Genomic DNA, 23,376 nt, shown 5'->3' with positions numbered 1-23,376 from the left:
TGTGCAGCCTCCCTTTGAGTCACTGGGACACCTGGGATCCTCCTCTGCTGGGAGTAACTTGATCTGTCCTGAACCTATGATAAAAGCAACCACCCCGGCCGGCCGGCCGGCCGTGGGAGCTGAACCCGACACAGAGGGGACCGTCTGTGGGATGGCCCTGAGCCCAAACTGTGGGTGCAAAATGCTCAGAAGAGTCCCCTTCTGTGAGGCCGGGCAGAGGGAAAAGAATGGAACCCTGAGCGGGGGGGGGGGGGGGGGGGGGGGGAGCCTCAAGGTATGGGGCAGGATCCCATCCTGAGAGGACAGCTGAGTCCTGGAGACCCCTCCATTTCAGGAGAGACAGACTCTTGCCAGGCCCTTCCTTTCACAATCCCAACTTCCAGGCGTGGCCATGCAAGATGCAAGGACAGAGTCCAGACCCCTCTGTAAAACTTTTATTTAGAAATCTTCCCAATATATCCTTATATATATATACACACACATCATCACCACAAGCGTTGTGTCGCTAAAGAGTCACGCCCACAGTGTTGGCCTCCGGGCTGTACAAAGGTCGAGGTACCTGGAGCGCTTACTCCTCTTCTGCAGAAAAATGCAGAGACCAATGCAACGCATCACATACAGTACAACAATGAAGGAAAGTGCTGGGCCCGCCCATAGGAACGATGCGCTATGTACACGGGCATGGGCGAGCCTTCGGCGGGGGGCCACGTACCATCGAAATCACAAGTACGACCAGACCACCCCCAAAGGCCGAGATAGCTGTCGGCTGACTACAGATGCTGGGCCCTTTGTTCTGTTCTCAGAAAAGGATAAAGGTTGTACCATCTTGTCGTTTGCCACCACCGATAAAAGCATATGAATTTTCCCGAAAAGATGGGAATCCCTCCAGTCCTCACAATCATCTCTGTTCTCCTCGCTTTTTTCCCCCTTTACATCCTTTCCTCTAGCACAGATATTATTCTCAGAATGTTGCCATTTCTTCATAGGTGATGAGGCGGAGGAAGAAGAAGGGTGTGCTGGGAGGGGTGGGGAGGTGGGTGCAAATGAAAATTCAAATTTTGGATCTTCTGTAGGTCTTATAAAGACATGAGGCTTTGCCCATCCCGACCCGGGCCCATTTGGGGAAGCTGTAATGTCTTACACATTTTGCCCATATCTTTTTCCATTCTCATTCCTGTGCCTTCCCTTGGAAGGAGACACAAATGAGGTCAATCTGGAGAAATGAGGACAATCAGGAAAACTCAAGCAAAAGAGGTTTGGAACCTAAATTACCCAAATGCTGCGCAGTCAGGCAGACTGGCCCACTGCCCAGGCCCTGGACTCAGGATGGGAAGCCCCACTGCAGGAATGATCCTGAGGGCAAAAGAGTTCTTTCTGATCTCAAAATGCTTCTGCTTTCATGATTCCACTTGGTCTATACCACTGCCCTAGGAGACAGGCCAAGCCAGGGTATTTCTGAAAAACTGACATTGAGAAGGTAACTTATCCACGTGATTCTGCATGTCTGAGAAAAGAGGAAGCCAGAAGCTTGAGTTCCCGGTAGAATGTGTGATCCATCTCCCAGCACCTCTCCATCCATCCATACTGTGGCCACTTTTCACTCCCAAGTCAAATTAATCCACCAGGAAGCAAACGCAGCCTTAGGACCCGGGACAGGTGCTCCATCTTTAGACAGATGGGATTCCTCACAGGAGCTTCCAAGTATTGCAAAGAAACCAGCCCTAATTTCATCAAGATATGATGTTGGGGGTCTGAAATGGACAGGGAGTCTGAGTGCTCCAAAGATTACCATGTTGCTCCCCTATTCATAAACTGGACCCCACAACTTAAGAGGGTGGGGAGGGAGCTGGCCTCATGCCCTCTCTGCATAGGGACTGTTTTCCCTCTAGCCTCAAAGACGAAGCCTCGTGAGAGGTGGCTGCGGTGACTTGAGGGTACGGGTATACAGGACTTGTGTGGAGTCTGTCTCATGGGCTTGGAACACACGTCACAGGCAGGCTTGGCCTTAAGGAAACCATGTCCCACCATCTGGATTGACACAAGAGATCAACAAGGGGCAGTGGTCCACTCTACAAAAAAATTCTTCACTTTACAAAAGGACTTGCGGTAGTATTTCTTTAAAAGATGAAGGATAAGGGTTTGATTTACAAAAATTTCATGTACAACTTTTGGAGGGGGGCACTCCTATTGCAGTAAGCCAGCCTCCCATACACACCCTAGATGGCTGAAAGCTGTATAATTGAGGGGTGTCGAAGATTCTGCTAAGTGAATGTGCATTTGTCTAGGTCTCAGCCAGGGCCTGGTCTCTGACGGGTTTTCCCACACCCTAGAAGTGGGGCTGGAGTCTGGGTCATATCAAGATCTAAAGATCCCACCAGTAACCGAAGTCAAGCAAAAACCCCAAATGCCAGGATTTCGTAGGACAGGGTTTGCGCAAGGCTGGGATCAGACCAGACCCTCACCAAACAGACCCCGTGGAGCAGGAGAGGAGGACACGCAGACGGGGCTGCACATCCACTCCCGGCGCCAGCACACACCCAGCTGCACACTGGCATTTGCTCACCGCGTGAACAGTGATGGGGAGCTGAGAATACAGGCAGGAAGGTCTGAGACACCGTCAGGATTTGAACCCACAGCCCCAAACAGCTCTTGCTCAATTTCATTCTCATCATTTTCCCTCTCTCTGCCTTCACATGATGATGCCTGACAGGGCAGGCTCCCGGCTACACTCAGTCCCCACAAGGATTGGGAAGGCAAGTCTCAGTGGGGAGAAAGCAGAGCTTTGATCCCCGGGGCGAGTAGTAAGGGCTACTGGGTTTCTGACCCTCTGGCCCAGCTAGTCGAGAGCAGGCTGTCCACTGGCCATCTTCTTCCACCAAGCCCTGTAGAAGGCACCTCGAGGCTTGTGACTCTGCAGCAGCTGGCAAGCTAGGTGACCCAACATGGGCCTGGGCGAAGATGGGGCTCACCTAGAACTGGGCGGCTACTGGGTACCTACGTATTTGGACAGAGTGGCCACACTAGCCACACCAGCCAGCTTGGGAGGGGCTGAAGGCAAGGCAGAGGCTGCTGGATGCCCCAAGTGAGAGCTGACAACCCCAGGTCTCAGCAAAGACAGGGCCCCCAAGCTCCAAGCTGAAAGCCCCGCCAGTCGAGCTCCTTACTTACTTGAGAAGTCTTAGGGTTTGGGGGGAAGGGGAAGACCGTGCCGTCTTCATAAAAAGTACCTACCACTTTGCTCCATTTTTCTGTTTTCCCACTGAGGCAGGAAACAGGAAAGCCACCCCAGGGCCAGTTAGGGCTTCGCAAAGTTCAGACATCAAGGAAAGCTCATCAAGTCCACCGCTGGGCTTCAGAGCTGCCCCATCCTCACCCGACCTGCCCCGAAGCCCACAGTCCCAGCGGCCTGAGGGTGCCCTCCTGGCTGGTCCTGAGTGGCTCCGGCCCCATCACCGAGGACCCGCTCCATCAGCGGCTGGCAGCATGGCAGGGTGCAGGCTGCGCGCCGTGTGCTTGGGCGCCGGCTCTTCTGTGTAGCTGTCCGGGCTGGCCGCCCCGTCCAGCGAGCTGCCACAGCTGGAGTTGGGGGACAGCACGTCCTGCAGGAGGTCGTCGGGCGGCGCACCGCCCCCTCCCCCACCGCCCCCTCCGCCAGCCCCCACCACGGGGTCCTTGCCAGGCTTGGCCCGCTGGGTACCCTCCTCCTCCTGGTCATTGAGCAGCTTGGCCAGGAAGTTGATGTACTTCATGGCCAAGCGGAGGATCTCATTCTTGCTGAGCTTCTTGTCCGGGGGATGCGTGGGGATCAGCTTGCGGAGCTCGGCAAAGGCCCCGTTCACGTTCTGCTGCCGCCACCTTTCTCGGCTGTTGGTGAAAATGCGCCGCACTACTTTGGTGTGGGGACCTGGAGGTAGGAGGACGGGAGTTCAGAAAAATGAGATGGAGGTCCCCCAAGGCACCTTCTCCCATGGGGAAGAAGAGAAACCACCCACAGGGAGGCTTGGGAAACCTAGAAGGCCTTCTTGCCTTTTACTTAGACAACTCCTACTCAGCCTTTGAACCCCCGTTCCTCTGAGGATTCCCCTCGACCCTACCGGACCAACCTCACCAACTACCAGGCCCTCCAACCCCTGGATCTCCAATCACCTTTTTTCAAAAAAAAGATTTATCTATTTAAGAGAGAGACAGAGTGTGTGCGGGACGGGGGAAGAGAGTGTGCGCAGAGGGCGAAGGAGAGAGTGTCTTTCTTACAGACTCCGTGCTGAGCGTGGAGCCCAACCTCCGTCTCACCACCGTGAGATCACGACCGGAGCTGAAACCAACAGTCGGATGCTTAACCGACTGAGCCACCCAGGGGCCCCTCCATCACTTTTGATCATTACTGTATGTGTCTAATGCTCGTCTCCCTCGTGGGGCTGCAAGACATTTGAAGACCGGGACCATAGGTCATTCGTTCATTCATTCACTTGTGCCAAAAGCCATACAGCACTAGTGAGAAAGACAAACTCTGGAGCCAGACTTTCTGGATTGAATTCCTGAGTATAACTCACTAGATAGTGACTTCCGGCACGTTACTTAAACTCTCTGTGCTTCAGCTTCGTCATGTAAATTGGAGATAATACTAGTAACTAAAATACAAGACTGTCACATGGATCTAATGACTAACCCAGGTAAAGTCCTTAAGCCAATACCTGCCTGAGATTAAACATCCAATACACGTCAGCTATTATCACGCATCCATCAGTTTTTTACTAATCACCAGGCACTGTGCCAGGCACTAAAGACAGGGCCCCTGCCCTCACGGAGCATACATTTTAATGGTGATGACGGGTGAACAAGTAGCAAACAAATAAAAATGAACAGGAGGCTGAATGTAATAACAGATGGGGGAGAAGCCACCACATTTAGCTCAGGTGGCTGGGGATGGCACACTGGAGAAGGTGAAAGCTATAAGGTAAGACCTTAAGGCTGGTGAACAGCCAGCCAGGAAGGGAAGAGGGAACAGTATGTGCAAAGGCCCTGAGCTGGAAAATGGCTGAAGCCAACATACTAATTAGCATGGGTGTGATCAGAGTAGGCTGGCTCCAGACCCCACAGGTCTCTGCAGTAAGGGTGGGGACTGTTTTCTAAGGGTGATAGAAAACACAGAAGAGGCTGATCATGCTGGCAGGTGGAGGGAACGGAATACAGAGCAGCGGCAAGAGAGAAAAGGACCTACCCTGTGGCTCTCTCCCCAGGAGAGAAGCGGAGACAGGGGCCATGCAGAGGCACAGCCGGAGGCTCTAAGCAGGTGTCTGAGGGCTGCCTCGGGCTCTCCATGTCTACGTGCAATCTCCGGACTTGGCCAATATTTAGACTATATTCATATGCTAAGACTTGTGGGGTGGGGCAGCGGCAGACACCAGCATGCACAAACTGAGCACTATGGTGTTCAAAGCCCCGCACAATGTCCAAGCCTGACCTGGGATTCCCAAAGCCAGAGAAAACAGAAGAGGGCCCTGCTAGTGCTCCCAAGTTCCTGGGCTGAGGTGGCTGCTCCCCTCCCCACACCTCAGTGGGGGCTGGGCTCCCGAAAGCCACCAGGAAGCTCTGTGTCCTGAAGGAACTCCCAGTCCTGGGATATTTGTTTTCCCTCTTCGATAACCCCAACCCCGAGAACCAGACCTCAGAAAGGAGAAACTAGGACAGGGGAGAAGAGGTGAGGAGGGCTCAAGGCTGCACCTCGGACCCCCCGCTAAGGAGACTGAGGCCAGGATGGCTCATCTGTGCCAGAGCTTCTTGCTTGATCCTCTTTCTCTCTCTTACTTGCACCTGTACACGTATACACGCATGCACACACATATACACACACACCTGAGATCCCTGAGAGGATCACTCACCCCTGGCCCCCCGTGCCTCTGAAAGCTGGCTCTCCAAGCCCCCATAGGGCCCAGCCCAGCTGACTCTTTGCCAAAGACCAGACCCAGGCTGGGAAAAACACAGCACACCTGCTGGCGGTCCTATCCTGGGCTGCTGCAGAGGAAATAACTCCATGTTCTCTGGTCTCCACGCCAGACAGAGGGGTGTCCCTCAGCTGTGACATAAGGAGGACTGTCCCTGCCCAGGAGGACGCTGAGGGAGCTCCTGGGTGGGGAGGGGGCCTTACAACTGCTGTCCCAGTTACAGTTAGCAGAACCTATCCCCAGCCAAGCCCTAAAAACACTTTATCCCATTGGACTCTCAGCAACCTGTGAGGTTCCCCCCTTTACAAATGAGGAAAATAAGAACCAGAAAAGTTCAGCAGCAGGAATCCACACCAAGTTCCATTTCTTCGGACTCTTTGGTGAAATCTCTGGTTTCAAACCTCCATGGACATACGTACTCTGCATACCACACAACACATACCCTCCTCTTCACCTCTGTTTTTGTCTGTTCCTCTCTGGCACCTTCCCAGAGAACCATCCGCCGCTCTGCACCTTCCTCTTCCCTAGCCTGTCCATCCCTCTGCGGCCCTGCCTCTCTGCACCTACTCAGCATCCAGACATTTATGAGTAATGGCTTCCCTATACTTCTGCACTCCCCCCCAAACCCTCACCCCCCTGGCCCCTTCTCCTGCTTCCTCTCCTTTGTGCCTGATTCTCATTGCTTCTGCCCTCTGTGCAAAAGGCCTCTGCCCTGGAGAACTTCGGAGCAGGATCAGCCCCAAAGTTCCAGCAGTACTGACACCTCATCACCCTTCCCTCTTGGACCGACAGCTCATGCCCCAGGCTGCTCAGGGCTTATGAGGTCTGTTCCTTGTCCAGACTCCAAGCCCCCTCCCCTCCAGAACACTACAGAGGACTCCTCTCCAGAAGCTCCAGCTCAGTACACGTCCCTCCTACTGACCCCTTGATTAAATCCCAGTCTGGCCTCAAGGCCTCAGGTGGCCTTCCTACAGGAGCCCCAGGCAGCCTACTGGCAGCTCCAGGGTTGGGCTCCTGGTCCCCGGCTCTGAAGAGCCTGCTCTCCTGCCCCCTGGTGTTGGGTCCCATCTCCTACATCAGGTCAACCCTGGGAAGAGGGACAGGATACTCCTAATTTCCCATCCATCCAACTCCTTCCCCAAGTTTAGCGCCCAAGACTACTCAGGTAGTTCACAGGAGTATTGGCGAGGGCCTTCTGGGGGACGCAGGGGAGGACGGCAGGGTAGGATCTATGATGTCAGGAAGGAAATGCCAGGTCTCAGCCCTGGGTATGGAACAGGGGCCAAGAGGGTCCCACAAAAAAGGGACCTGGGACACGGACCTTGACGGTGCAATTCCAGGCAGGGAGCAGACTCCAAAAAAGGCCTTGGGAGGAGGTACAAGAAATCCCTGAGGCTCGGTGCTCAGAGGCAGGGAGCACCATGTGTGCTGCCCTCCCCTGGGATTCTTGCACAGTGTACGAATGGGGACTAGAGCGCGGACGGACGCCAGCTGACCCCAGAGGTTTGCGCTAAATGCCACCCTGTGTCCTCACTGCCATGTTCCCTCTTCCCAGGATGGTGAGGATGGCCCCCAGCCCCACCCATGACTTGGCCTGGTCCCGGGGCAGTTGCAGGGCAAGGACTCCAGCAGACTCGGATTCCCAGGTAGCCCCACCCCCAACTATGTGAGCCGCCTAGGGAGTAGTCCCTGAAGATCCGGCCCCTGCTGGGGCTCTCGGACCAACAGGAGGGGTGAGCACAAAGGAAGAGGCGGGGAGACTCACCGTCTGTAATCTCCATCTCATAAGGGGAGGGCCTCCTCTTCACTCGGTTGCTGGTGGCGAACATAGGGAAGGCATCTGGCTCCCCAAAGAACCCACTGTGGAAGGGAGTAAGCAGAGCACAAGCTCACACGCAGGTGGAGGGCGGCGGGCTCCTCAGCGATCCCGCGTGCTCTGGGCGCCCGCCCCACCCCGGGGAAACACAAGGGCCACCCTGCTCCCTTCACACCTGAGTCCGGGATAGAAGGAGCATCCCACACAGACAGCCACACACAGTCACAGAGTGCTCCCACTCTCTCCCCTTGGGGAGGCAAGCGAGGGGAGAAGGGGCCCCATGCCCACACACCGCTCCCCACCCTTCACAATCAGAAGTGAACACACAGAGCAAACCCAAAAACGAACACACATGCTCCCCAGGCAGACGTACTCCCCTTCCCAGACACAAGCACACAATCCACAGGCACCTCCCCTCCTGCACAGGTACTCACACAGGCAGCTGTGGCCTTCACACCTAACAACCTGCAGCCCTAGCACTTCACAGGACACACTGCGCCCCCCCCCCCCCAGAGATCACCCCACCTGCATCCCGCCCCATGGGGCCCGTGGACAGACAACAGAGAGTAAACCTGGCCTCACCACTGCTCACATGCCCCTCACTGCCCTCCCTGGGCTCTCCATAGCTTCTTCCTCCTCGGGGTCTCCCACTAGCTGCCCCCGTTGTCAACCCTTGCCTCACCTTCCGGTCTCCACCCTAAATCTACCCCTATCTCCCCACCATCTCAGTGGCCCCAGCAGGGAAATGGACACCTAAACTGGGAGGGGAGCGCAGGCCCCGGCCCGGAGACCACAGCCCGGGCCAGGGGCAGAGGGGCCCCAGAGGGGAGGAGGGATCCCCGCCCCACCGCCCCACCCGGGCCAGCAGTTCGGGGAGGGCGGGGAGGGCGCCGTCTGCAACCACCCTCAGATCCCTTCCTCTCACCTGTCCGCTGAGGGCTGCGGCTTCCAGAAGGATTTCAGAGCAGCGAGCGCATTCAGACACATTCTCACCTGGGACTCCCACTCAGGCGACTCCCTTGGGTCCACACCCCACCCCAGCACACACACGCCCCAACACGCAGCCCGGCCCGCGCTCCCCAGGGCGGACCCTCCGGGTTCGCACACTGGCTCGCGCGCCCGCCCCACGGAGCCCCCGCGCACACGCACACCCGCCCCGGGGCTCGCAACGCCCCCTCCTCCTGCGCCCCCCCCCCCCCCGTCGTCCCCCGGGCCTGACCTGCCGAGCGAGGCCAGCGGCTGGCCGAGGCTGTAGAGCAGCGCGCGGCCGGGGGCGGCGGGGGCCGCGAGCGCGGGCGGGCTCAGCTGCACCATGCGGCCGTCGCCGGGCAGCTCCGCGGGGGCCGAGGCGGGCGCGGGCCCCGGGGGCCGGCACAGCTCGGTGGTGGGCACCCGATGGCGCGCTTCGGCCGCCGCCGCCTCGCGGCCCTTCCCGTCCCGCGCGGCGCCGCCCCCGCCGGCAGGGCCGCCCCCCGGGCCTCCGCGCGCGCCCAGCTCGATGACCGGGGGCTCCGCGGGGGCCGCGCGGCTCGTCTCCTTGGCGACGCCGTTGAGCAGGACCAGGTGCGGGGGGGCCATGCGGGCCTCGGCCGCGTCCCGTCCCTCCGGCGGGGGGTCACTGCGGGCCGCCTCGCCCGGCGGCCGCTCCGTCATCCTGCGGGCAGACAGACAGACAAGCGGACGCCCGCTCCGACAGCCGCCCGCCCAGAGCGGTGCGCCGGGGGCCCAGCGGGATTCGCGCCCCGAGACGTGGAAGAGGCGCGCTTGGCGCCACGTGGACAGGCGGCCCGGCTGGGACAGCGCAGGGGTGCCTGCGAGACCCAGGGCCTGGGGGCACGGAGAACGACGGCAGAGACATTGGAAGAAGAGGAATAGAGCCAGCGAGAGAAAACAGAAGGGGGAAAAGGAGGAAGGAAATGTAGAAAGAGGCGAGAAAGAAAGATCATCCCGTCCCCCTGCTCCCGCTGCAGGGGAAGAGGAGGGAACAAACCCCCTGACCCTGTTCTTCCCGCCCCCCTTTAGGTTTTGGCGGGGAAACTGTGGCGCGGAGGTGGGGTGTTTTCCAACCTCTCTGGCTTCTCAACAAGTAGGGAACCCGGGGAAGGGAGGCTAGGAGGCCTGGGGTCCCCTGCGCCCCAGAGGGCGGGGACTGCCGCTCTCCCTTCCCACACCCCTGCAGGGGCTGCCTGTCCGCACTGAGCAAATCCACGTGTATTCTGTGCAGCTGCTGGGAACCCCAGGGGCCATTTACACCCACCTAGACCAGAGATGAGACACCAGGAAGGGAGGATGATCCTAGCACTAAGTCCTCCCCAACCGCACATAGCACCCCCTTATGCTCAGCTGGACTCAGAAGTGAGATGGCGTCTGGAAGGGAGGCTTGGCTGAGTGGGTATGGAGCCCAGGCATTTGGAGGCCTCCTGAGGCCACCGGGGTCGAGGCTCCCACCCACCAGCAGGAAGAGGTATCATGAAGGCCCTTGAACTCTTCCATCCCCCTCTCCTGCCTGCATGATCTTCTGAGAAATGGGAGCAAGCAATACTTCATTGATGCACCTAAAAGCACGGTGCAAATGCTCAAGTAAACATTATTATTGGCAAGAAGACTGAGCCAGCGAGGGGACTGCCTTGCCCAAGGTCACATGAACCTATCTGCCACAGAGCCACAGAGTGGGACCAGAACTGTGATCTCACTCTGTCTGCACTATTCTCCTGTATACACTCTCCCATGGATATCCCTGGGGCTGGGGATACTCCTTCTCTCCACAATCATACACCAGGGTGACCCGTAGAGGCTCTAATCCCCACTAACACTCACTGGGGGTGAGGTTGGGGGGGGGGCTTCCATCATCCTGCTAAGATGTCAGTGGAGCCAGAGGCCCCAAAAGAACCAAAAAACCATGAGACTGGTCTGGAGCCTGGAGTTTGAGGGTGCTTGTGAGTTATTTTAATAAAGCACACACACACACACACACACACACACACACACACACGAAGCCTATCAACTCGACAGGCTTCACCAGATGTTCAAAATAAGGCTTCTCCTCTCAGAATTAGATGATTGGGATATTTCGTAGCAGAAAATACACAAAAATCCAATTCAGCCCCAAGCAGAGTCCATCTAATTGCTCACGGGCAGCCATTCCGCCACTGCACGGCCCTGGACCTGGGCTGGCCTGGGAAATGTCCTCCCACCCCAGGAGAGAGATCTGACCTTCTGAAGCCTCTTTGGGGGCTCAGCAAAATTGCCACCAGACACACAAGGTGATGGAGAATGGCCATTTGGATTGCCCTGGGTCTGCCAGCAACGTGGGCTCACCAGGAAACGACCGAATTCCCCAAGACCTGGTGTACGTGAGCCGCCAAGACAGTGGGTCTACAAGGCTTCACTGGAAGGGAGTTTACGATTATGGCGGAAACAATAGATCCGTATCCACGGAATGGGACTGCCAAGCCACCGGCCACTAGAAACGCAGCCGAGGTATACCAGGCCAATCCTCCCCGGCTCCCCTGCAGCAGCGAGCTGCACCAGTAACACACCATCCTGTGGCAAAATATACAAGCCCCAATGTGCTGGTTCCCTACCTTACTGTCCCCACACACGGTTGTGTGCCCAGTGACACGTGCTGCAGCCCCAGCTTCTAACCAAGAACAAACAAACGGTGCACACTGCGATCACCAGACTGAGTTCAAGCTCTCCTTATGACACATTTATACCCTCTGATTAATTCCGAGGCTTCATGGAGGCGTAGATCCCCGAGGGGCAAGAGGAGCACATATTCCAGATGAGTTGACCCTGGCCCCAAATGCCCTCCCCAGCCGCCTATAAATATCTATATCTCTGAGGCTCCCTGTGAGAAACCTTTGATTGGTCCCCAGGGTCTGTGGCCAACCTCTCCCCGCCCATCCCCGGACCTTAGGAAAACCCGGCGGGCTGTTCAGCAACCAGGATCACCCAGGCGAGGGGGCCGTGCTCCAGAAAAAGCCAACAGAGGACTCGTAAGCACCTTTGGTTGTAGGGGACTAAACCCCATCACCTGGCTTGGGCTAAGATTACTGGAAAGAAAGCCCGAGTGATTTTTGTTTGTTCATTTGTTTTTATTTGGGGGAAGATGAAAGAGGGGGAAGAAGCTCTTGAACAGAATCACACTAGACTATTTGACCATTACAACTCCTCTTTGTGCGGCCCAGAACCAGCTCGCAGCCCCCAACACCGGATCCTCATCCCCTGTTGCCAGATGGCCGCAACACTTCCGTTTGTGTCTGAGCAAGACAAGGATCCCAGGAGCTCCTAGGGGGCAGGCACAGGGTCCGGGGCAGCTCCCCATTCCCGGCAGGGAAAATCTGTCATAGGAAAACAGCCTCCGCGGGTACCTAGGGTAAGAGCTAGCTAGCTCCCTATCCTTCATAATGCACCCACACCCGAACGACCCCCTGGGGGAGCCCCAAGCATGCACGAGAACCAAAATCACCCATGAAGAGAGCCACCCTCCCTGCCACTACGGGAGTGGAGGCTGTTGCAGCACAGCCCCACCCTAGGCCGGAGGCCCCGGCCAGGGCCCACCGGAGTTGGGACTGTGCTAGCCAGGATGGCCGGGCCTTCTTCCTGCCGGCGGCCCGGGCACACACAGCCTGCACCACCCGGATATAGCCGCCCCAAAGTTAGGAGGCTTGTGAAACACCCATGGAACCAGGACTGATGGGAGCGGCCTGGGGGACTAGGTCCAGCTACCTACGTGTTTTAACCCGAGATCGAAAAGGTAAAGGGCCCTGCTAGAAGCCACAGGGGCACGGATCCCAGATTCCCAGCTCTGGGTTTGTCCTCCCCTCACCCAATCCTCTGTCCTACACCTCCTCCACCCCAGGCCGGAACCCAAGGTCCTCCAGGACACTGTTTCCACCAATACTATTCCCCCAAAACTCACCTGGGGCATATTTAGAGAGACCGGCCCCTCTGAATAGGATCTCCACTCCGCCGGAGAGGGGCGGGAGACCAGGTCCAAGTTGTGGACGGGGGTCTCTGCTTTCCCCCTCTCTCGCTGACAGACCAGCAGCTAGGCCACGGTGTGGTCCTGGGCAGTCTGCCGCGCCCAAAGCCAGTTTCCAGGAAAGATGGGGGTGGAGAGAAAGAGGGAGGGCGAGAGGGAGGGAGAGAGAGAAATGGGGGTCAATGGCTGGGAATTACCTCCTGTCCTCGCCAACCAGCCCAGGGAACTGCGGAGGGCTTTCTGCCCCCACCCTGCAGGTGTTAGAGGCCTCCCCCCAAACCCCCTTAAAAAAGAACCCTACACCTGACCAATCAGAAATAACTATTTACTCCAACAACAACAACAACGAGCTCAGCACAGGCTGCCCGAACAATTTCGGGCCCTCTGACGGGACGTCTGGTTCAGCGTTGCCGGCTGGGTTTGTTTTCTAAGCACTGACGTGTCTATGCGGTTGGCTTGGGAACCCGGGTTGGGGGACAGCCATGGCCACAAGGCCTAGCGTGAGCGGGTGGGGAAATGTGTGTTGGAAAAGGGGAATGTGGTTTCCAGACCCTGATCTGTGGGAAGAACCTCCGAGGCCCCGTTCTCTCCTTGCCCACCTTTTGCCCAAAGCGAAACCAGAACCCAATTCCAAAGGGTACTTTCCCACAGGAATGGAGTCAACAGCAGGGATCGAAAAGAATGGGGTGGGGGGAGATACATGATCTATGTAGGTCCCCTCTTTGCTTCCTACTAATAAAAGAAAGCAAGCAAGCCCCTGCCTTCCTTTCCACCATCCCCACACAATGATTTTCAATTTTTCAGTGTTCATTAGGGGAGAATTCTAATAATTCCTTGCAGCAATAAACAAGGCAAAGGGAGGGAGGGTAAAAATCCAATACTGCTTCCCAGTGTGTAGCGTAGTGAGATTTAGGTTGCTTCCCCCCCCCCAAAAAAAGGGGTTTTGTTTAATTCGTTTTGCCTAAATTGTCCAGTTTAGGATTCCACATCGAAATCCTAGGTTAATTCCAAAGGACTCCCTTTAGAAGCCCCGGCTTTGGTGGAAATATAGGAATAATTCTTCCCTGCGGTTTCAGTCCAATGCGGGAGATTTTCTTTCTCCTCTTCTAATCCAGGTGGGGGGAGGGGTAGGAAGAAGGGCGAATCCACCCGTTCCCGCGTCTCAGGTCCCGGTTCATTTTTGCATTATGACACGGTCTCCGTGCCCGTCCCTCTCTCCATTTTCTCTCCCTACCCCAAACCCAGCAACTTAAAAAAAAAAAAACAAAAAAAAAACAAAAAACAAAAACACAGAGCCGGGGTGGGTGGGGGGGACCGCGCTGCTTTGTTATCGTTTCAACGAAGCTCAAAGGGACAAGCCGCTCCGCTTCTCAACGATAACTTTAATTAAATAGAATGATGGTGGTGCTGCTGGTGATGATGGCGAGGGTGACATCAGTAGCCACAATAACTGGCAAAACAAAATCCCCTTTTCCCCCGCAGCGAGGGCAGCACCGACCCCATCGCTGCACAAAGCCCGGCCCCGGCCGCCGATGGACGGACGCCCGTCCCCCCGCAATGTCGCTCTCCCGGGGAGGGGACGGAAGAGCGTTCTCTGGACACCGCCGCAGGGCCCCCACCCGAGGCGCGATTTCCTCCCCCGGCCTCTCCCCGCAGACCCCGCGCAGGTACCCGCGAAACTGACCAGAGACGGACGAAGCCCGGGAGCGGCCGAGGGCCGAGGCGCGGCCCGGCGAGCGCTGCTCCGCTCCCAGCCGGGAAGAGCCCGCCTCCCGCCGGCCGAGCCTCAGGCGCCGGGGCCCCGAGCGGCCTGCGGACAGGGCGGCCGCCGGGCGGGCTCCGACTGCCCAGCCGAGCCGGCACCGGCTTCCGAATACATCATAATTTGGAATAAAATGTGAAATCCCTCTCCCCGCCCCCTCGCCGCCTCCTCACCTCGCGGCCCCAGCTCCCGCTCGCCCCCCCTCCACCCCCCGGCGATGTGCAAATGCGCTTCCAGAGGACGCAGGCCGCGGGCGCTCGGCCCCGCGCGGGCAGGACCACCCGCGGCGCAGCCCCGCGCGCGGGGAGCGGGGAGCGGGGCGCGGGGCGCGGGGCGCGGGGCGCTCACGGCCGGGCCCGCACGATGCCCCGCGCGACACGGCGGCGGCGGCCGCCCCCGGACTCGCGTCCACCGCGGTCGGCATCCCGCGCGCCCGGCACGACAGCCAGGCCACCCAAACGCAGGCGCAAAGGCCGCACAGCCCCACGCGCGGAGCCAGACCCCCGTCGAGGAGGCCAACAGGCACAGGCGTGCGCGGCGATGCGCACGGAGGGGCCCCAAGAGCCCAGGCCCGCGGCGCAGAGGGCGCGGACACCGTCCCACGCGGGCACACCACCGGCCTGGAGGGCCGCCTCGGGAGGGGTCGGGGCCGCCGGCTCGCACACGCACTCACAATCCCACCGCATGCACACAACCACCGGGAAGAAATGAACACCAACCACCGCCTCGCGCATTTCTGTATATTGCGTAAGGAAAAAGGGGAAGGAAGGAAGAGAGTCTCCGAGGCGGGAGGGGCGGCGGCGAGCGGAGGGCGTCCGCGCAAAGTGCCCCCCATCGAAGGGCCGGAGGGCGAAGGGGGGAAGGCCTCCCCGGAGGGGGGCGGGCGCCACGGCTGCGGAGGCTGCGGAGGCTGCGGAGGCTGCGGAGCCCGCGGGCCGCCTTCCCCCCGCAAAGGGCCGGAATGCTCACGTTTCGCCGCCACGGGGGCCGCGCGTGGCCTCGCTGCGGCCGGGTCCTGGGAGCCGAGCCCCCCGCCCCGCCCCCGCCCCCGCCCCGGGTCCGCGGGCGCCGCGCGCTAATCCCGCTCCCGCTCCCGGCCTCGTTAGCATGGGCCGAGGCGCGCCGGGGCCGCGTGCGCCGCCGAGATAAGGCGCAGCCGCGGGGCCGCTCGCCCCCGATAAGCGCCTCGGCCATTATGGGCCAAATGATTCATTTTAATTTGGCAATTTCACCGGAGGGAGCGGGGGGCTGGCTGCGCGGCGCCGGGAGCGGCTCCGGGGCGCGCCGCGGAGAGAGGGGGCGCGCGGGCCGGGGCGCGGCGAGCCCGGCCCCGTGGGACCCCGAGCGCCCCGGGAACCCGGGCACCCCGCGACCTCAGTCCCGCGGCCTCCCAGACACCTTCCTGCGGCGACGCTCATCCCAGAACTCCGTCCCTGCCCCTCCCGGCATTCCTTCTTTCTCCCGCGTCCTAGCCGCCCGCGCTCCGACGGGCAGCGCCTCGCCGCAGAGCTCCCCGGCCGCGCCCCTGCACCCCCGCCCTTCAGCCCGGCTCTCCTCCGCTCTGAAACGGGGCGCGCTGGCCTCCAGGGTCACGGACGGAGCTCGCCTCCGGGCCCCGTGGAGGGACAACTGGTGTCAGTGGAGCGGTTTAAGTGTCCCTTCTGCGGAGTTCCAGGCCGAGCCCGGAGCCGGGGAACGTCCCAACCCCCATTGTGTCCGAAACATTTTAATCCTGCTACAGAAACACCATTGGAAGCACTGTGCAAATACCAATTCCTTTCGTTCTCCTAACCAATCCTAGGAGGCTGGTGCTACTCCTACCCCCCACGGAGCGATGAGGAAACTGTGGCACAGAGACGTGGAGAAACTTTGCCTATGTGACGGATCGAGTGAGCGGGGAGCCTGGGTCAGAAGCAAATTTTAGGGGACGCCTGGGTGGCTCAGTAGTTGTGCATCTGCCTTCAGCTCTGGGCATGATCCCCCGGGGTCCGGAATTGAGTCCCCATCAGGCTCCCTGCAGGGAGCCTGCTTCTCCCTCTGCCTCTGCCTCTGCCTCTTTGTGTGTGTGTCTCTCATAAATAAATAAAATTTTTAAAAATATAAAAAATAAATAAATAAATAAATAAATAAATAAATAAAGCAACCAAATTTGGCATCAGAATCCTCTCTGGAGCCCAGTTGAAGAAGAAGGGCCACTAGAGCCCAGGGGAGGACAGATCTGGCCTCAACTCATTGCAGGGACCACGATCTTACTATGGGGTAGAAATCTGGGTTCAGTGAGGAATGTGAGCGACTGGGGCTCAGCCTATGGAGGGGACCTGCTTTCATTCTCTTACTGTGGAGTGGAAACAGCACAGACTCAAATCTTGCAAGTCACCTGGCCCTGAATCTCCATTTCCTTGTCTGTAAAATGGGGAGATAATACCTACCTCACATATTTGTTGTGAGGATTAAATAAAATGATCTTTGAACGCCCGTGGTGAGGGGCCAGCGAGGCATAGTCTGGTGAGTGAGGGACTCTTGATGTCAGCTCACGTTGTGATGTCAGGGTTGTGAGATCCGAGCCCCCATGTCAGGCTCTGCGCTCACAGTGGAGTCTGTTTGAGAGTCCCTCTCCCTCTGCCCCTCTCGCTCGTGCTCTCACTCTCTAAAATAAATAATTTTTTTTAAGGCTGTAGTGAGAACAATAATCTCTGGAACCTCAGTCAGCCCAGAAGGACGACATCATATGCACGCACATGGGAATTCTGGTTATTGTTATAGAGAAGGAAATTAAGGCACAGAGAGATGTGACTTGGCCAAAGCTCACAGGGACCCCAGGAAAGGCTGAGACCCAAACTCAAGTATCCAGTCCCCAGTCCACAAGTCTACCCACCATAGCAGGTGCTTGGTCCTTCCAGCAGCTCTGGTTTGGAGCCCCGAGAACTAAGGAAAAGCCCCTATCTGCCCCAGTCAAGGACTGAGCCCAGAGTGGGTCACAGTCTGGGTACTGGCCCCTCCTTGCCATCGGGATGACTGTGTGTGAAGATACAGCTAATTCAGTGCGGGCTGTTCCTTCTGTTCCCTTCTGCTCTCTGGTAGAAGCCAGGGTGCCCTGTGGATACGGATAATCTACAGAATTTCGTGGGAGAAGGGCCATCCATGTTCTGCAAAAAAAAAAAAAATGTTTAATTCTTGGACTTGCCACAAGGTGTCCCTTGGCCCAGCCACACCCGCCTTGGGCAGGGACCCCGAGGAGGGGCTTCTGGGGTCTGTTCAGCCCCATGGCTCCAGCCCTGCCTCACTCTCTATTATCAGATGGAACCCTCCCTTGTGCCCCAGCTGCCGCAGCTCCTTCTCTGCCTTACTGGCCTCCTCTTCTCACATCATTTCTCAAGCCTTAACCTTTTGGCCACTTCCTCCCTGAAGCCTCCCTGCAATGGGGTTGGCTTTCCTCTCTCCCTCCTCTGGTCCCCATGGCCTTCGCCTGGCAGCATCAGTTCACCGAAGGCTGGGGAGTCAGGGAGTCCTGTAATTCTGAGTTCCAGGCCTGGTGCCGCCACGCTCGGGCAAGTCAGCTCACCGTGCTGGGCTCCTCCTGCCAATAGGTGCCGGCCATTCTCACCAGGGAGCAAGGGAATGGTGCCTGGGCTGAGATCGAAGAGTGGGGTCTGAGGGCAGGGAGAAGAGTGAGCGATGAGAGCCTTCAGTGTGGGACGAGGGCTGAAGCAGAAGGGCTTAGATGTCATGCAAGGGACAGAAGGGAGTCCAGCATGGTTGGAGCAAGCCTGTGGTCAATTGCAAGGATTTGGGGGAGGGGAAATCGTTTGTTTATTTGGTTTAAGGGTGGGCATAGGTCCCATATAGGGTCAGATTTGCATTTCTGGGAAGCTCTTTGGCTGCAAGGTGGAGGAGGAGTGCTCTGGGGTGGGAAGGAGACTGGTTCTGACACCACACACCGGTCCAGTCCGAGGGTGGACTCAGGCAGATGAAACCCTCACGTATTTGGGCTACAAAACTGGGTTTGGAAGAATATGGTTCGGGGGATGCAGGAGAATGAGAAATCCAGGGACCCTCCGGGTTGGGGTCTCTCCTCTGCCGGGATGGATGGTGCCGTCGTTCCTGGAGACGGGGTCCTGGGGGCCAAGGGGCCTGGGGAGGGATCTGCATTTGGTTTTGAATTCCCTGAGTCGAGGTGCCTGAGGCACCTGCAGGCTGTGGGGTGCTCTTAGGGCGCAGGGTGCCCCCAGCAGGCTGAAGGGACGCCCGTGGGGCCCGAGGCACAGGGCGGCCCGGGCGCGGCGCAGGTTGGGGAGGGGGCGCTCAGCATCCCCCGGGGCGCAAGGCTCCGGACTGTGACGGCCTGGCCGCCGTCCGGGACCTGTCCCCACCCCCAGCCTGGAGCGGGGCTCGTGACGTCTCCGCCCTCCCCCCTGCCCTGTTTCCGACGGTCGGTGGAAAAACGGAAACTGCGCACGGAGCGGGGCGCCGCCCGAAATAGCATCTGGTGCCGGGGGCAGCGCGGCCCGGCGTCCGGAGCGGGTGACGTGGCCGCCGCCCCGCCAGGAAATGCCGCCCCTCCTCCGCGGCGGCCGGGCCTGGGCCGCAGGAAGCCCCGAGCGCGGGGCCGCGGGGGGCAGCCGGGGAGAGCAGCCCCGCGGTCCCGGGCGCGCGCCGACCTGCCCCGCCTGCGTCCCGGCGCCTCCTCCGCGGGGACACGCGGGGCTCGATCCCGGGGCCTTCCTTTCAGTACGTTTCTGTGGGGGCCCAGTGGACCAGGTAGGGTCCGAAGCACCTCATAGCTACTAATTCAGTGAATTCTTGCAACAACCCGTGAGGGAGGGGCTACCGTTCCCCCGCTTTGTAGGTACAGGTAGCCAGCTGGGGCACGGGGGGCTGGAACCTTGCGGAGAACGCCCGGCTGTAAGCGTAAGCGCCGGAGGCAGGACGGGCCCAGGCCCTCGGGCTTGGGGCGATGCTGCGTCCAGGGCAGCCTGAGTTCCCTCCCTGCTGCCCCACTTGTCCGTTGTGTGTCTCCAGGAAAATGGCTCAATCTCTGTGTTTCACTTTCCTCGTGGGTAGAAGGGAGGCAGTCATTGTCTATGCATCACAGTGTCCTCGTCACAGGATTCTTTTTAGTGGTTAAAACTCCAACTTGGGGCCCCTGGGTGCCTCAGTGGTTGGGCGTCTGCCTTCAGCTCAGAGCCTGATCCCGGGATCCTGGGATCCAGTCCCACATCCAGCTCCCCCCCCACCCACCCATAGGGAGCCTGCTTCTCCCTCTGCCTGTGTCTCTGCCTCTCTCTGTATTTATTTACTCATAAATTACTCTTTATGAGTAAATAAATAAAAATCTTTTTTAAAAATTAAATTTAAAAAAACCCTCCAACTTGAAGAGGTGTCATGGTTTCCCCTTCCACTTCCCTGTGACCATTGTCTCCAGTTTGGTCTCCATCCCTGGCTCGGAAAGAACCCTCACCCTGCCAACGAGCAGGCCAGAGACAGAATTCCAAGCTGAAAAGTGGGGAGTCATCTCTGTGCTGCCAATCCCCAGCGCCGGAGTCACAGCTCTCAGGGACAGAAAGGGGGTCACTCTAATTCCACGCTTGGAGTGACCATCAGCATCACCTGGGAACTTGTTACAAAAGCAAATTCCCAGGCCCTACCACAGGCCTGATACATCAGAAACCCTGGGAGCGAGACCCAGAAGTCTGCCTTTCAACACGACATCCAGGTGATTCTGATGTTTCCCGAACTCTAAGAACCAGGCTCTGGTTTACAGCTGTCATCGGCAGGAAAGGCCACCATAAAATAATTGAATGTGTTAAGAAAGCACTGCGCTGGGATCCCTGGGTGGCTCAGCAGTTTAGCACCGCCTTGGCCCAGGGCGTGACCCTGGGGTCTCGGGATCCAGTCCCCCATCAGGCTCCCTGCGTGGAGCCTGCTTCTCCCTCTGCCTGTGTCTCTGCCCCGCCCCCCTCTGTCTATCATAAATAAATAAATAAATAAATAAATAAATAAATAAATAAATAAATAAATAAATAAATTTTTTAAAAAAAGAAAGCACTGCGCTTCCTACTTTGAAGCTATGTCCCTTTCCCTGACCCACACTTCTTACCAGAACAATCAGAAGACAAAGCTGCTCCCCAAACGATGGAATGTCCAGCGCCTTCACTCTGACCTCACAAGCAGACTTGCCCAGACAGCTGTGCCACCAGTGGTTTTGCTCCTAGAGTTATCAGAAAAGGACAGAGCACGTGTGCCATCCCCAGCCCTATGGCTAGCAAATAGCTGCTGGTGGTCACTGAGGCCCTGGCCCTTGGGTCAGGTAAATACTTGGGGGAGAGACCCTCTGTGTCCTGAGCACCTGCTGTGCTTACCTGCACCATCCCTGCTTCTGCCTCTCCTTTGCCATGTCCTCTACAATAACCCCACCAGGCTGCTAGCGTGACCCCAACTTTGGGGATAAGGAAACAGGTTCAGTTCACCCAAGGTCGCTCAGCTGGTCAGCGCCCACATGTCCTTTTCATTCCTGCTAGCTGTGATGACGTAGTTGCTACCTTGAGAGAACTACTTCAAACTCATGCACACTGGAGAGCACTGTGATATGTCCCAGTTTAAAGCCCTTGTGACTGTAAAAAATAAAAACAAATAGCCAAAAATCTCATGCAAAGATGTCCAAATTTACATTAGGGAAATGTCAACTAACACTGCAATGAGATACCCATGACACACCAACCAAAATGGTTAAAACTTAAAAGATAGTAGGGCTACCCAGGTAGCTCAGTAGGTTAAGTGTCTGACTCTTGATTTCACTTCAGGTCATGATCTCAGGGTTGTGAGATCGAGCCCCATGACGGGCTCCACACTCTGTGTGAAGTCTACTTGAGATCTTCTCTCTAGGGCAACCTGGATGGCTCAGTGGTTGAGCATCTGCCTTGGGCTCAGGTCATGATCCTGGGGTCCTGGGATCAGGGCCTGAATCAGGCTCCTTGCAGGGAGCCTGCTTCTCCCCATGCCTATGTCTCTGCCTCTCTCTCTGTGTCTCTCATGAATAAAATCTTTAAAAAAAGAGAGAGAGATATCCTCTCTCTCTCTTCCTCTGCTCCTCCCCACTGCTCTCTCTCATGTGTGTGCTTTTTCTCTCAAATAAGTAAAATCTTAAAAAAAAAAAAAAAAAAAAAGACCAACAATAGCAAGTAATGATGAGAGTGTGGAGCAAGTGGAATTCTCATACGTTGAAGGAAAAGGCAAACATGGCTCAACCACCTTGAAGAACTCTTTGGCAGTTCCTTATAAGTATGCAATTTATAGCCATATACTTACTTGGGAGAATCAAAAAACATATTTCCCCGGGAACTCTAGGACACAATATTCATAGAAGCTTTTATTCATAACAGCTGAAAACCAGAAGCAATCCAAATGCCCATCCACAAGTGACTGGAGAAACCAATCGAGGTACATTCATGCAATAGAATACTATTCAGCAATAAAAAGGAACCCAAGTACCCATACACGCAAGAATATGAAATAATCTGAAAAACATTCTGCTCAAAAACAAAACAAAACAAAACAAAATACCATTCTGCTCAGTGAAGGAGGACGGGCACAAGAGTATACTTGTGTATGATTCCATTTACAGAGAACCCTAGGAAAGCCCGAGCTAATCTATAGGACAGTGTTCAGATCAGGGGTGGTGGCAGAGGAGAGATGACAGCAGAGAGGCATGAGAGAACCCTCTGGGGAATGAAAATACTCTATTTCTTGATTCGTGGTGCTGCTGATACGAACATATATGTGTCGAAAGTCAAAAATCCATAAGCTTCAAATGGCTGCATTTTATTGTATATGAACCATGCCCCAGTAAAGTTGATCACAAACATTTTTGGGGGCCTGGCTTCAGTCTTACCCTGTCCAGGATGCCATCCCTGCTCGATTCTGCACTGATTCCCACCCCCCCACTCCCGGTCCTCAGTTACTTGCCCCAGGGTCCTCCCTGACAGCTCCCCCCACCCAAGTAGGGCCAGGCGCAAGAGCAGCAGGAGACATCTGAGGACAGGAGAGGAACTGGATTGATGGTGTTTGCAAAAGTGACAGACACATCTGCCAGGAAGTAGGGTCACTTCCTCTGACCCTGTTTCCCCGTCCCTAATAGGGATGGGGCAAGGGGACCACAGGATCTCTCTCCTGTTTATCTCTTATCATCTCTTTCACCCTGCCGTCTCTATCTCAAGCTCTCGCTCTCTGGGTCTGCTCTTCTTTCTGTCTCTGTCTTTAATCTGGCTCTCATCTTGGCCTCCTTCCTCTTTCGGGCTTTCCGCTCAGGCTCCCGGTGAGAACTCCACACCCCACAGGTACCCGTAGAAACTGTCTCCTCCTGGCAAGTCAGGCCTGACGGAGTCAGAGCTGGAGTGCCAGCCCGATGGGGCGATGGGGCAGCAGCAGGGGGAAGAGGGAGAGGGGGTGGAGGGAAGGGGGCATCTTTTAGAGACGCCATTAGGGACGCACAGAAGTCTACCAGGCTCTGTCACACAAGTGAGTCGTGGGGGAAAGCTATGGCAGGAGGCCGTCTCTCCTGCATGGCCCTGCGTGGCCCGGAGTCTGTGTGTCCAGCCCCGAGCCCACTCACAGGACAGCCTGATGGCCGGATGAGAACGCGGGGCTCAAGGTCCTCCTCAACTACTTAGTAGTTGGTGGCCCTGAGCAAGTGACGATGCTTTTCCCCGTCTCTGTTTCCTCATCTCTAAAGTGGGGGTAAATGTAACATGTGGCTCTCAGGGTTGCTGGAAACACTGTGAGACATACGTAAAATGCTTCGCACAGAGCCGAGCACAGTTTAATAAATAGAAGCTATAATTTTTACTCTGAGGCTCTGCTCCATACCGACAAT

General features: G+C 57.2%; 1 protein-coding gene across 9 annotated transcripts; it reads right to left on the bottom strand.

Annotated features, from left to right (window-relative positions):
- Positions 1-419: 419 nt before the first annotated feature.
- Positions 420-15,393, bottom strand: TAL1 (TAL bHLH transcription factor 1, erythroid differentiation factor). 9 transcript variants are annotated; one of them, XM_025420174.3, is made up of 6 exons: positions 15,181-15,393; positions 12,683-12,838; positions 11,343-12,131; positions 8,978-9,412; positions 7,708-7,802; positions 420-3,904 (listed from the first exon to the last, which is right to left on the bottom strand). In XM_025420174.3, exons 4-6 carry the CDS (start codon positions 9,409-9,411, stop codon positions 3,450-3,452), a joined length of 984 nt encoding a protein of 327 aa, XP_025275959.3. In that variant the 5' UTR covers position 9,412; positions 11,343-12,131; positions 12,683-12,838; positions 15,181-15,393; the 3' UTR covers positions 420-3,449. The 9 variants fall into 9 exon arrangements, with proteins under 9 accessions (XP_025275959.3, XP_025275963.3, XP_025275964.3 ...); XM_025420178.3 differs by having other exon boundaries at positions 11,343-12,101; XM_025420179.3 differs by having other exon boundaries at positions 11,343-12,048.
- Positions 15,394-23,376: the final 7,983 nt, after the last annotated feature.

This window comes from Canis lupus, chromosome 15 (genome assembly GCF_003254725.2).
Source record: "Canis lupus dingo isolate Sandy chromosome 15, ASM325472v2, whole genome shotgun sequence".
Taxonomy (NCBI): Eukaryota; Metazoa; Chordata; class Mammalia; order Carnivora; family Canidae; genus Canis; species Canis lupus.
This window is presented reverse-complemented; position numbering and strand designations above follow the sequence as displayed.